General features: G+C 40.8%; 2 protein-coding genes across 2 annotated transcripts in view; both read right to left on the reverse strand.

Moving 5' to 3' along the window:
- Positions 1-3,157, reverse strand: part of LOC311520972 (large ribosomal subunit protein uL22) — a 316,080-nt gene extending 312,923 nt beyond the window's left edge. The window contains exon 1 of the mRNA XM_084629003.1: positions 3,148-3,157. The gene's annotated coding sequence lies outside the window, so the exon portion shown is untranslated. The remainder of the gene's footprint in view (positions 1-3,147) is intronic.
- Positions 1-14,882, reverse strand: part of MYO5B (myosin VB) — a 363,824-nt gene that overhangs the window by 27,082 nt on the left and 321,860 nt on the right. The window contains exons 28-29 of the mRNA XM_084628998.1: positions 11,754-11,993; positions 10,608-10,708 (exon numbers count right to left, since the gene is read on the reverse strand). Of these exons, the coding sequence (XP_084485124.1) occupies positions 10,608-10,708; positions 11,754-11,993 (341 nt within the window). The remainder of the gene's footprint in view (positions 1-10,607; positions 10,709-11,753; positions 11,994-14,882) is intronic.

Raw genomic sequence — 14,882 nt, forward strand, 5'->3', positions numbered from 1 at the left:
CCTGTGTGGTCTTAAGCAAGGTACTTAATCATAGAATCGTAGAATATCAGGGTTGGAAGGGACCTCAGGAGGTCATCCAGTCCAACCCCCTGCTCAAAGCAGGACCAATCCTCAACTGAATCATCCCAGCCAGGGCTTTGTCAAGCCTGACCTTAAAAACTTTAAGGAAGGAGATTCCACCACCTCCCAAGGTAACACATTCCAGTGTTTCACCACCCTGCCAGTGAAAAAGAGCATGCATGACTTCTGGCACCTGAATTATCCCACTAAAGTCAAGAGAACTATGCTTGTGCTTAAATGTAGGCACATGCTTATGTATCTTGCTGAATCAGGGCCTTAATTAGGGCAGGTCAAAAAGGTTTTCTATCTAAATTGTGCTTCAACAGAACACAGTTTTCAACAAGCCAAAGTTGTGTGTGTGCAAAGTGTCTGTTTTCCATGGAAAATGTTGTCTTTTTGATTTTCAGCTGAAAACTTTTCAGTTGTTCTGTTCAGTGGAGTCCAACATCCTCCCCATTTTCTGCATTTGTACATACACCCACCCACCCACTCACTCAATATCTGTCAGATGGAGATAATAATGGACATGACCTTGCTGACATATTGTCAGGAGTTAATATTGTGTTGGGCCTTCCACTATGCTAAAAAGTACAAGTTTTTTTCATGATGCAGCTTCATATGAGATCAAGTTGAACCTGAACCAAACACGTAGACAAATATGGTCCTCTTGTATTTGCAGTTCTGAGGAAAGTAGGCAGCCAATCAGCCCAGTCATATATTTCATATTATTCTCAGAAGAGCTTCTGCCCTCCCTCTGGTTGCTCTAAAATTGACACTACATTTTAATAAATATTACGACTACTTTCCCCCTGATAGTGCTTTTCATCAGATGATCGCACTTTACAAACACTGATGGAGAGGCTCACAACACCTCTCTGTGAGGCAGATAAGTATTATCATCCTTGTATTACAGAAGGATAAAGTGAGATGGTAGAAAGATTAACATGTAATGATCAGACATTCTGAGAACTGTAAATAGTATCAGAATTGGGAATAGGCTACTGGGAACTGGGACTCCTGGATTCTACTTTAACCATTATTCATCCTCCCAAAAGGTGATTAGTTTGGAGAAGTTATTACAGAAGCACTGTGCTTGCACAGGGGAACATTGAAATTGCAGGAATCACCTGCAATGTGTCCCTCTGATATATTCATCCACAAAATAGGAGTGCATTGGAGTGTCAGAGGTAATCTGCAAGCAGTAATAATTCTCCTCCTGACACACTTCTAGACATTGGATTGAGTGGAAAAGGAGTAATTCAGGTGAATTTGAGCATGCAAAGAGGACAAAGAAAACAGTACATTTAAAAGGGACTCAGCATCCTTTCTTACACGTTCATGAACAGATAAGAGAACAGAAGACTTTAATACACTTTACAAAAGGAGAAGTTCAGTCAGAGCTAAAGGGACTATAATTAGATACTTGGGGTGAAACCCTGACTCCACTTAACTCAACGGGAGTTATGCCATTGACTTCAATGGAGCCAGGAGTTGGTTCATGAAATACCGTTGTTCCTCCACACCACATATAAATATCTCTAAAACACATAAGGCCGAATCCAAAAGGGTGCAGCACCCACAAACAGGGTAAGGTTTCCCAGCACCTCTGGGGATCATAGATACAGTTTTGGTGTGGTACACAATGATACATTCGTGCAGCAATGTTGAAGAACTACATCCCAACCCAAACTTTAGTTGGTTGCTGCATTCCTAGAGATGGGCGTGAGTGCCAAGGTTTGGCTCAGGACCACAATTTCCCAAAACCTTAGAAATGTTCCATCTCCCCCTCAAAGTTATGGTGGCTCAGCTTGGGTTAGCCCCATCTCCAATTCCTATTGTAAAGGACAGTGAGGCAGAGAGAGTACATGTGAGCGTATGAATGAGGCGGGGAAAAGGAAAGAGGAAGAAGAAAAAAGCATTTGACCTGGCAACTTGCTTTAGGCCCTGATAGGCCAAGCCGAGCTCTCCATCTTCATTGAGATAGCCCCAGTCCTCAGTCTTGCTAGAAATAAAGGACAGAGAAAAGGAAAACAAGGGGACAGGAAAGAAAGGCAAAATGTCAGTTGCAACAGAAAGGGGGAAAGTAAGGAGTCCCCATTACACTCAGGCAAACTTTTTAAAAAAAGAACAAAACGTCATTAAACTCTCTTCCCTTTGGCATCACTACTAAACTGTACATAAAGAGCCCTTCTCTAGTCCGTCGTCAGAATCCTCTTCCTACCCCTGTAATTTCACAGTCAGACAGTTGTGCCCCCTTCCCTGGTAATACAAGAGTTGCCGTCAGACTCTGCACTCCTCCACCCTGTCATGAGTGGAGCCACTGTTGCCAGCTAACATGATTTTATTACATCTTGTCTGATATTTGCCATTTTACTTCCAGCCCCAGCTTCTGGAGAATCTTAGCTTTCATGTTCATAAGTGGTTAGCCTACCTGGAGACAAGCTGGGAAGTCTGAGCCAAATGAACTCAAAAGGCTCAAAATCCAGAAGGCAAATTAAAAGAAGCCAACATTTACTATCTATTAAAATCTCATGATTTGGGGGGTGGACATAACTCGTCATATTTAAAATTTGGGGTAGGCACGACTGGCCTCTCAAAGGTAAGCAAGCAATATCATCCCTTTTCATGCAGAAAAGTCAAGTGACTTGCCCAAGATCACAGACTGAGTCAAAGGGAGAACCAGGAGTAAAACTAAGGTTTTCTGACTCCGAAACCTGCGCTCAAGCCACTGAACAGTGTTGCCTGCCATGGTAGCAAACTGTGATGTTGCCAGCACTGGCTTGTGACAGTCAATGTACAACTCGGACAGGGGTAATCTATTGTCACACAAGAATCATAGTAATTGAGAAGAAGAGTGTGGTAGTTTGCCAAATCCTATATACTTCTAATTTGGATGAGTGGGGCTGTCGCTCTCCATGGCAAAGATTTTATGGATTCCTTTTCCGGGTGGGCATGGATATTACCGACCTGGAGGCAAAGGGGGAGGATAAACAGCGGAATTAAAGAGTTAGGGAAGACTGAAGGAGGACAGAGAGAAAGAGCACAAATACTGCTGCCCAGCTGAGCCACTGCATGCTGCTCCTTCAGTCAGTGGCCGTGCCCCATACATGGGAGCCTCAAGGGGCAATACTAGGCCCAGCAGTCCTGACTGAGGATGCGGGTAAGGAAGGTCATTTGTGTTCATAGCAAAAGTCTTGGGAAGAAAAGGGAAAAAACAATGGAAGGTAAAAAGAATTCAAAGAAAGTAATCAGTTGTTTTCTATTGCTAGCCCTTATTATAGCTTGGATTTTAGTTAGGCTTTTGACAGTGTTTCACATGACATGCTCATAAGTGAAGTGTGGCTTTGGTGAATTTACTCAAGGACTGGAGAAGGGCAAGCATAGTACCTATCTTTAAAAAGAGGAACAAAGAGGACCCAGGGAATTACAGCCTAACTGATACCTGGAAAGATACTGGAACAAATTATTAAAGAATCAGTTCATAAACACATAGAGGATTATAAGGAATTTTCTTCTTTGAGAGGGTTGCTGGCCTAGTGGATAGTGGGGAAGCAGTAGACCAGATATATCTTGATTTTAATATGCCTTTTGACACAGTTCCACATGACACACTAATAAGCAAACAGGGAAATATGGTCTAGATGAAATTACTATAAGGTGGGTCCACAACTGGGTGAAAAGCTATATTCAGTAGTTATCAATCGTTTGCTGTCAGACTGGGAAGGCATATCTAGTGAGGTCCCACAAGGACGGGCTGGGATGATTTAACTGGGAACTGGGAATTGGTCCTGCTTTGAGCAGGGGGTTGGACTAGATGACCTTCTGGGGTCCCTTCCAACCCTGATATTCTATGATTCTATGATTCTAAGGGTCAGTCATGGGTCTGATACTAGTTAATAGTTTCCTTAAAATCTTGGATAATGGAGTGGAGACTATGATTATACAATTTGCAGATGACACCAAGATGGGAGGGGTTGCGAGCATTTTGGAGGACAGGATTAGAATGAAAAAGGACCTTGACAAATGAGAGAATTGGTCTGAATTGCACAAGATGAAATTCAGTGAAGACAAGTGCAAAGTACTTCTCTCAGGAAGGAAATATCAAATGCACAACTATGTTTGTACTGCTGAAAAGGATCCAGGGGTTCCAGTGGATCATAAATTGAATACAAGTCAACAATGTGATGCAGTTGCGAAAAAGGCTAATAACGTCCTAGGGTGTATTAACAGTAGTGTCATATGTAAAATGTGGGAGGTAACTGCCCCACTAAACTTGGCACTGGTGAGCCTCAGCTGGAGTACTGTATCCAGTTTTGGGCACCACACAGTTTAGAAAAGATGTGGATAAACGAGAGAGAGTCCAAAAGAGCCACAAAAATGAATAAAGGGTTTAGAAAACCTGACCTATTAGGAAAAGTTAAAAAAACACTGGGGATGTATAGTCTTGAAAAAAGACGACTGAGAAAGAACCTGCTAAACAGTTTTTAAATATGTTGAGGGTTATCACAAAGAGGATGGTGATCAATTGTTGTCTAAGTCCACTGAAGGTAGAACAAGAAGTAATGGGGTTATCTGCAGCAAGGGAGAGCCAGGATAGGTATTAGGAAAAACTTTCTATCTATAAAGGGCAGTTAAGATCTGGAACAGGCTTCCAAGGGAGGTTGTGCAATCCCCATCATTGAAGCTTTTAAAGAAGAGGTTGAACAAACACCTGTCAAGGATGGTCTAGGTTTATTTGGTCCTGCCTCAGTGTAGGGGGGTGAACTTGATGACTTCTCAAGCTCCCTTCCAGGCCTACATTTCTATGATTCACTAGTGTGGCATGGGGGGTATGCATTCATACATACACACTCACTGTCTTCTGGTACAGGCATATTAGTTACAGTTTTCTTAGGCCCTGTGGTCTTGATTTCTCCTCTCACTCAGGCCTGTTTTACAGTGGTGTAACTATTAACTTCAGTGGAGTTAATTTTGATGTACACCACTATAAGATTTTGATCCTTTTCCCATTGGAGTCTGGCCAATTACTTCAATGGAGGGGTTAGGCCTTTTGTGGGGGTAAGAATCAAGTTTGTATTTCAGTTGGTTTATGCTGGAAAACTCCACCAATAGAAAATGCACAAGACACTGGTTGTTAACTTTTCTCTGTACTGGAAAAGCATTCTGGCTCAGCTGCATTTTAGTTACTTTACTAATATTGGTCTAAACCCCATTTCAATGCAAGAGACTCAGTTGACACGGGAACAACAATCTTGATGGAGCAGAGCATTCAAAAAAATCTAGCCTCTTGGAGCACTGTCTTCTTTGGTGCAGCTCCAGCCAGAATCGAAGAAACTTACTACTGCTGTAATCTCTTATGCTTTTGAGCCATATCCTCAGCAGGAGTAAATCAGCATAGCTGCACTGAGATGACTGGAACTCTGCTGACTTACTTTAAGCAGGTGACCTGGTCCTCTGAATTTGAGAGCCTAGTCAGTTTCACTTTACTCCTCTTCCCCCTACTGGCAGTGAAGCTGAAGGGGATCTCAAAATCTAAAAGCAATATTTTCCACAACTTGAAATCTTTAATCTAGCCAGTTTCATTTTGCTATCAGCCAGACACTAGACAAAACTGGAGAGAGAGGACACCAAGAAAGGGAAGAGAAAACAAAAAAGCAAGGGGAACAACAATCATAATGAGAGAACACAACGGAGATCAAGGGGTAGGCGAGCAGACAAAGTGGAGAGGAAATGGCTTTGAGAACAAAGAAAGCACATAGGAAAAAGGGTCCACTACCAAAAAATGAAAGAAATTTTCCTGCACTGAAATTTTTATTGGAACCTCTCAAATATCAATCTTGATCTTTTTTTTAAAAGCACAGCGCAGATATGACCCGGCTCTTAGGTTTGTTGTACATCTACACCAATTCCTCTAAGGGCAAAGCAACATGAATGGTTTCAGATACATCATTCCCACTGGCTCTAGTGGGCGAAGCACCGGGACTAGATTCTACTCCAAGTACTTGACCTGGGTTGTAGTTGCAGCTTTTGCCACTAGTTCAGTGTGTGACCTTGGATGGTCCAACCCTCTTTGCCTCAATGTCTCCAGCTCGAAATTGGGAGAACATAATTACCCATCCCTGCATACCTCTGAGATCTTCAGACGAAAAGTGCAATATAAAAGGAAAAGGTCTAGTCTCCACTAGAAAAGGTTTGCCCAGATAGCTATGCCAGTAAACTCTCCTAGTGGAAATACAGTTCATACTGGCAAAAGCGTTCTTTTACTTAAACCAGTTTCCCGAACAGAATTCACCATACTGGCAAAAGACTGTTTTGCAGCATAACTGCCTACACTAGCACTTTTGTCGACATACCTATGTCATTTACAGAAGCAATTTTTCACTCTCCTGATCCCGCTACGCTGCCAAATCCTGTAAGTATAGACCAGATCTCAATTCTTTCCCATTGTCCAGTACATTGGAAATTACTAGTTTTCTACATGAGATTTCCCCCCTTCTTTAAGTGAAGAAAGCAAGAAGTGGCATTGTGATTAACCAAGCCTGAGCAAGTAAGGGCCCGATGGTTCTTTTATGGTGTTTTACATTCTCCCACTCTTACTTCAAAAGGTGTGTCTTTTCAAATCTACTGAGAAAGAATCAAAGACACTGAAGCCAGGAAAGGATTATTTAGTCTTTTCCTCTCTCCCTCTGCTTATACAGGATTGCTCTGTACAATATATTCTTCATTTCTTTGTCCAGTCCAATTTTAAAATGACTCAGTTACTCGCACTTCCCCCGCTTTCTTTGGGAGACCATCCTACAGTGTGATAGATCTCGCTATTAGGAACACTCTTCTGATAGCCTCATTTTCCTTTGTTCAGTCTCATCCCTTCTATGCTTACTTATACCACTCAGAACAATTTATCTCCCATCTTTGTATTTACATCCTACCAATTCCTCTACTGTATCAGAACAGTCCCCCTTAGTCACTAAGGAAAGCTTTACATGCCAAGTTCTTTCAATCTTTCCTCAAAACCATCCCTCAAGCCCCTGAATCTTTTGTTGTTACTTTTCTCTGCATTCCCTCTAATTAGATAAAAAGGTGCCCAGAAAAATCTTGTCTCACCAGTGTTGTAGAAGTTGCACATTAGCAGTCAAATCAGTTTTAATGACAAAATGAAAGGAGCTCATTTAACTTTAATGTCTGGACATTTTACAAATGAATAAAATGAGATTTGTAATCTGGCCAAGAAACATTTGTTATAACTTGATTTATGTCACTTCAGTTCCAAAGTGAGTTTGAAGGTCTTTAAAAAAGGAAAATAAAATTCACTTGACAGTTTGACTTTCAAAGAAAAGTGAGCCACTGAAGAGATACATTCTGTGCTATATAAAATGCTGTAGCAGGATCCACTCAGCTGTAAGGAAAAGACTTATCTTTTAACTGAAAGTGATTTCCTTTGTGTAGGTAACTCTCAAAAGGGGTGGGAGGGATGGGAGTCAGATGTGCCACTCCCAAATGGAAACCACACACTTAAAGTATGGGTCTACTCTGCAAAGTGACACTGGAGAAATGGCATCATGGAGCCCCATGGTTATCCTCTCTCAATGATTTCCAGATCAATTTTGCTCAGTTTACAAGAAAAATTATTTTTTTTGACAGCTCTCGATATTCAGCATTTGATATGTCAGGCAAGCACCTGAATTGCACATCAGTCATCTAATACGTCTGAGCTGAGTCAGGTTTCTTGTTGATGAAGCAAGCATAGATCAGGAAATAACCCAGCTTGACTTTCAGCACCAGCTTGAGTTTGGAAAGCTGGCTGAAAAAAATCCAAGCCTTTTTTAAACAACAACAACAACTTGTAAATTGAATAATTTGAGCTGTAGGCATTGAGAGAACATGTAGACCCAAGATGTCGTTTCCACAGATTCACTCTTCAAAGGAGTTAAATCTCTGTGCACATAGAAAATGTGCACCTAAAATTGGTGGGAGCCTTAAAAGCTATTTATTTCCTTTTAGCCAAGTTGATAAGCCTTAACACAATTCCGTGAGTCTATCATCCCACCTGCCACCCCAGGTTACGAGGTATTTGTTGTTGTTGCAGAAGCAGTGTAGAAGGGTATCAGTACGAGAAAGGGAATGTCTACATATGCATATTACCATGAATACTCTTCCATCTCACAGCTAATTCAAAGCAATGCTAATGTCTAAGCTCTGGAAACGAAGCACAGGTTAGATACACTGGCCAGTGGTCAGAGTTGTTTTCTATGTGCTCTGCTTTCAAGCCATACATAAAGTCAACCCATGGAAGAATATCTGGAGTTCTTCAGGCCTAGGGCAAATATTTTCTGAACTTTGGTGCTTAAAGTTAGTTTTCTCAATCCATATTTAGGTGCCTAGATAAAAGTGGCCTTTATTCTAAGCTCTATCATCAGCCCTGTGAGCTTAGGTCCTCAGCACTGCTAAGCATCGACTGCCTTTATTTAGGTACTTACATATGCATTTAGAACCTTAACTGTAGGCATCTATCAATTTGAAAATTTTGGTCTATATTGTCTTACTGTGGTTTCTTCCAGAGGCGGAACAGCTAGCTGAGTTATACAGGGAAAGTTTATTTGATTGTCTTGAGTCAATTTGTTGTTTTAAATACTGATTTGTTACCATGCTTGTGGTCAGAGGCTCAGCACTGGGATGTGCATTTAAACATTGACAAATAAATAAATGATTGTCTTCACTGTTTATTAATTATCATTATTTGCATACTACTAACAGGAGAACTCTGACTGGATGGTGATTTTTCCCAGTTGATGTTCTTGCAAGACAAAAATCCTTCCCTCCTCCTGTTTTTATTTTTTAACCATATTAAAATGTGGTCAATTATGAAATCAACTCAAAGGGGTGCTATTATCTTAAGAGAAAACTACTTTGGGAATGATAGGCAATAAGCATTTATTCTGGATTCATCAGTATGGTATTGACTCAAAACCACTAAGGGTTCCCTCACCCAGAAGTTCAGATTGACTGATTCATTAAAAAGTCAATAGGACCACTCTTCTTTAATTAAGCGGATTAGCTAGTTAATGTTTACACCACCCTCATTTGTCAAAGTGCAATGTAAGCACTGCCGTCTTCTCTGAATAAAATCTGAAAGGAATTTTGAAACATCAAACTCACAAACTTCACTTAGTTCAGCTCCAACTAGGGCCATTTTCAGTGGTGCTGATGAAAGGTGCCAGACCTGCTCTACTGAACAGAGAAGTTCTCTTCTTGCCCATGTGGTGTATTTAGATAGTATTGTTGTCATTTGTTTTCTGTGTACTGAACCTTTAAATGGAGAGAAATTCCTCTCCCAGATTTTATGAATTCCTTTTCCTGGTGGAAAAGGAAAGAGCTTTCATGTGCCAGAGTTTACAAACTGGCTAGGTATGCTATTTTATTAGAAACCATTAGTCAAACTCTGCAACAGTTAGGTCTCATGAATATCCTGGGTAAATGAAAATTTGCAATGGGAAAAAAACCCCTCTATTCCTGCCAGATAACCAGGTAGAGACAAGCAAATATTCAATTTCCTTGCAGTAAAATAAACATTTAATTCACTTATTAACTTGTCTCTTTACAAGATATTATCTATAGATCTTATGTACTCCTGGAGAGTTGCACAAAGTGAATTTCTCAACAACAGTATAAACTCTATTATTATTGTTATTATTATGAAGGAAGACAAATTCAGAGTATGAACTATCACTTTAGGAAATCTGTAATCAAAGAGGATTCTTGGCTCAGAGTTTAGATACAGAAATAGCAGATAATGTGGGTGATGCCTGAGACTACATAGATGTGTACATTAGCTCATTTCACTGGAACAGACTTTTTGCCTCTAGGGAAATGGGATAGGGATTCTTCTAACAACTGACTTCCCTGCATGACATTAAGAGTTTTCTGAAACGACTAACTCATAATTCTTCTCTAAAATATAAGCCGTATTCTACTCTTGCTACTATATCAGGGCTGGATTTAAAGATTTTTATATTTAAAAAAAAAGGAGGACTTGTGGCACCTTAGAGACTAACCAATTTATTAGAGCATAAATTGGTTAGTCTCTAAGGTGCCACAAGTCCTCCTTTTCTTTTTGCGAATACAGACTAACACGGCTGCTACTCTGAAACCTTTATATTTAAAATCTCTCAGTCCTTCAGCTCCATGGGTTTCCATACTGCAGGAGTTTTACTGCTCAGTTCTGGACTCTGTACTGCACTGCCCAGCTTCTGCCATAAGGAAGCCCGTGTAGTGGAGGGTAACTCGGCTTTGGTGGGCATTTATTTTTCTCTCTGCAACCTTTGGTTGTCCCACCTGTCCAGTACTTCCCCTCCTTCAGCAAGGGGCAGACCCAATCCTCTGAGCTTTGGATCCTACTCCCAACTTCACAGCTCTTTCTCTCTGTGACAGGCCCAGACCAGACACTGAAAGCCAACAGTGCCCCACCATCAGAACTTACTTCAGATCCGAATCCATGCTTTGTGGCCTAGGCCCACCTTTGCTGTAAAGATCAATGGAGACACACTTACCGATTTGTCTGACACACCCCATGGTAGGCCTCAATTGCATCCTCTGCATCGACATGCTTGTCACTGTTTGGCCAGCTGGTATATGTGTTGATGTTCGAGTCCTAAATTTCACACGCAGAACAACATCATCATCATCTTCATGAAATCCCTTGGGTCTCATTCAAGTCTTTCAAACTCTGGATGCTAAGAGCGCGTTTAATGGCCTTTCCTGGAGGACCTATCCTATTCTGGCCTATTGTCTTATGTGGACAAGGGAGGGGGTATGTGCCTGTGGGGGTCAGGCAGATGAGAGTGGGCCTCAATAACCATGACAGATCGAGGGGGCACACTGTCGGTTTGTGGAGGAGATAGTCTGGGATCATGGTCTGAAGCATGGAAGGTGCTAAAACCTTGAGAAAATGAAGTGGAAATTTAAATCTCCAAATGCTGGAGAGGGGGGATTTTTATACATAACAGACTTGCTTTAAACAGCAGCAGGAAAAAAACCCTCACAAATTCCAGGGGCCAAGTTTGGCTCTCGATTACCCAGGTGTAAATGGCGTTACTTTTTCTTTACACCCATGTGCATGAAAGCAGAACCTGGCCTAAAACCTGTTTTCCTGTCATCTTCCCCCTTCCAGATGATATATCTTGTGATCTTGTGTAACAGGGTCCTCTGCCTGTCTCTCTTCCTGGGGCCCGCTGACTGCCCTAATAAAGCTCTGAGAGGCTTCCTGTTATGCAGCACCCGTGCCTTTATTTACACACACAGTTCTCCCACCACCCATGTTGAGCTATTTACCAGGGTTAGTTCCCTCTTTGGCTAGCAGTCAGCCAGGAGCCTGACCTTTCCCTCTGGCTGCCCTCTTTATACTGGCTCCCAGCCCTTATAGCTGCTAGCTTGTCAGGCCCATAGGTGAAGCCAATCCCCAGGCCAGGCATCAGGCCTGTTCCACCAGCCCCAATCTATTTCTCTTGATTGGAGCTGGCTGAGCAGGAGCTAATTAAGTGCTTTTGTATCAGCACCCTGCTACACAGAGGAAGTTTCAGATAATCATCCACTTTTGCCTACAATTTACCAAAGCAAAAGCATCATTTTTCATGAAATCAGGACAGGTAATGAATAGTCAGTGATAGGAGCGGAACAAGATTTTCCCTTTCAATTACCATATTTTTGCCAGTCTCTTTTTGCTGGGCTTCCTTTATAATCTGTGCCCTTAGGATAAGCACCTCCTCTTTCCTCACTTCCAGTTCCTCATTGGCTGATTTAAGCTGGTTTAATAAGAGGGTATAACTGTCCTGGATATCACTGGATGAGTTGTTTTGGGTCACCCGGTCTACAATAGTCTTCCTCAGCTCATTCAGTTCATTTTTCAGTTTCTTGTTCTCTGATTCCAATTCTTGCCTCTGTAAAATACCAAACCATTGTCTAGTTCATCCAAAGTGTCCAGCACATTTGTACAACTGCCTCATTTATTTCTGTTATGCCTTTAACGTAACTCAATTACCGATGAGCACTACTAAAAAAATAACAACTAGTGCTGATATCAGGGTTGCTACCAGTCCAGCCATGTGCCTTTCAAAACTATTATTCTGCCTCCCTTACTTCAAGTTGTACCAGGCTGTAATCGGAGACCCTTTGTGATTTACCAGTAACCACTACAGTGTAATTGACACCCATGAGAGCCAGTTAGAATGCTCCCATTTTGCTTGCATTTTATTTGCTTTCATAACCTTTGACAACTAGAATCACTAACAATATTTTTGTTGAAGAAACTTTTATAAAATATTACAATCAATTCAACTGCATTAACACATTTGAACCTCTAAGTTCAACACAGTGGAAAACACAATACTATTTTATTACATCAGCTATCTGGTCACATATATATCATCTATAACTAAAATCAGAACGAAGGAAGAGCAGATCCCACAAAGTGTCATTTTCAACCTGCACGAACATGAAGAAGTTCCTCTAGGAGAAATCTGAACCCAACATTCAGATATTTCTCCCTTCCCTTTTCTTTTCAATTAAGAAATCAGCACCGGAATGCTGCTGGTCAAAGTGCCAAGGATAAATTTGAATATTTTGAAAAGCCAGCCTCCAGGGACACATTTACTACCCAAAGTCAAAATTTACTACAGTTTGGGGTAGTCCTTCATTAAATTCTGTCTCTCTTTTAAAAATTAACTGCAACCTCCCTGACCCACCCCCTCTCCAACAATTCCGCCCCCTGACCTCCACCACCAAACCAACCAAAAACCCTCCCAAGAGTTCAATGTGTTTGCTATGGGCAGTTGTAAGATTCCACCTAAGGCGGAGACACACACTGTTCACACTGCTGCTTCACCATTTTAAATCTCCAGCGGGGTGAGTTACAGCAGTTTGAAAGCACAGTAGGATTTATTAATCTAATTTGTAGGAGTTGCCTCCACTGTGCTGTTTGCGGTTAGAGCATTTTCCTTCTCTGACTGCTCCTCAGTCCACAGCATTTGACGGACATGGTCAGGAATTCACAGGTTTTACGCCAGCTGTTTCTCTTGAATAATGATCCGTGTGCCTTTGTTGTACCTATTTTTGCTGAGATGGTTGCAACATTTATTATTTTATTTTTGCTAGGCAGGAAGGGGATGCGGGGCAGGGGATTAAAGTTCGACAGCTAAAGCAACCTCCACCCTGCATATGAGAATTCAGCAGTAACAACTGCTGGCAGGTAGCAAGTAAACTGTAGTTTAACCCGTGTACTGATATCTAGAAAGCACCTGAAACATCTGTTTGCAAAGTTAAGAACCCCCTGAATTAGAAATCCACCAGGGGCAGCACTGTCCATTGGTTACAGCAGCAGACTTGTGAGTCAGGACTAGGGCTGTCAAGTGATTAAAAAATTAATCATGATTAATTGCACTGTTAAACAAGACTAGAATACCATTTATTTAAATATTTTTGGATGTTTTCTACATTTTCAAATATATTGATTTCAATTAGAACACTGAATATAAAGTATACAGTGCTCACTTTATTTTTGATTAAGAATATTTGCACTGTAACAAAAAATATTTTTCAATTCACTTAATACAAGTACTGTAGTGCAATCTCTATCATGGAAGTTGAACTTACAAATGTAGAATTATGTACAAAAAAACTACATTCAAAAATAAAACAGTGTAAAACTTTAGAGCCTACAAGTCTAATCAGTCCTACTTCTTCTTCAGCCAATCGCTCAAATAAACAAGTTTGTTCACATTTGCAGGAGATAATGCTGCCCAGTTCTTGTTTACAATGTCACCTGAAAGTGAGAATAGGCGTTCGCATGGCACTGCTGTAGCTAACATCGCAAGATATTTACATACCAGATGTGCTAAAGATTCATATGTCCCTTCATGATTCAACCACTATTCCAGAGGACATGTGCCCATGCTGATGACGGGTTCTGCTCGATAATGATCCAAAGCAGTGCAGACCAACGCAGATCACTTTCATCATCTGAGTCAGATTCTAACAGCAGAAGACTAATTTTCTTCTTTGGTAGTTTGGGTTCTGTAGTTTCCGCATCAGAGTGTTGTGCTTTTAAGACTTCTGAAAGCATGCTTCACACCTTGTCCCAATCAGATTTTGGAAGGGACTTCAGATTTTTAAACCTTGGGTCAAGTGCTGTTGCTATCTTTAGAAATCTCACATTGGTACCTTCTTTGCGTTTTGTCAAAACTGCAGTGAAAGTGTTCTTAAAACGAACATGTACTGAGTCACCATCCAAAATGGCTATAAGATGAAATACATGGCAGAATGCGGGTAGAACAGAGCAGGAGACATACAATTCTCCCCCAAGGAGTTCAGTCACAAATTTAATTAACGCATTATTTTTTTAACAAGCGTCCTCAGCATGGAAGCATGTCCTCTGAAATGGTGGCCGAAGCATGAAGGGGCATACGAATGTTTAGCATATCTGGCACATAGTGCAGTTATGTAACAAATAAAAAATCTACATCTGTAAGTTGCACTTTCACGATAAAGAGATTACACTACAGTACTTGTATGAGGTGAATTGAAAAATACTATTCTTTTATCATTTTTACAGTCCAAATATTTGTAATACAAATATAAAGTGAGCACTGTACACTTTGTATTGTGTTTTGTAATAGAATCAATATATTTGAAAATGTAGAAAAACATCCAAAAATATGTAATAAATTTCAATTGGTATTCTATTGTTTAACAGTGCAATTAAAACTGCAATTAATCGTGATTTTTTTTGAGTTAATTGTGATTAAATCGACAGCCCTAGTCAGGACGCTTGG

The sequence above is a fragment of the Lepidochelys olivacea genome (genome assembly GCF_965140295.1).
Source record: "Lepidochelys olivacea isolate rLepOli2 genome assembly, chromosome: 5".
Taxonomy (NCBI): Eukaryota; Metazoa; Chordata; order Testudines; family Cheloniidae; genus Lepidochelys; species Lepidochelys olivacea.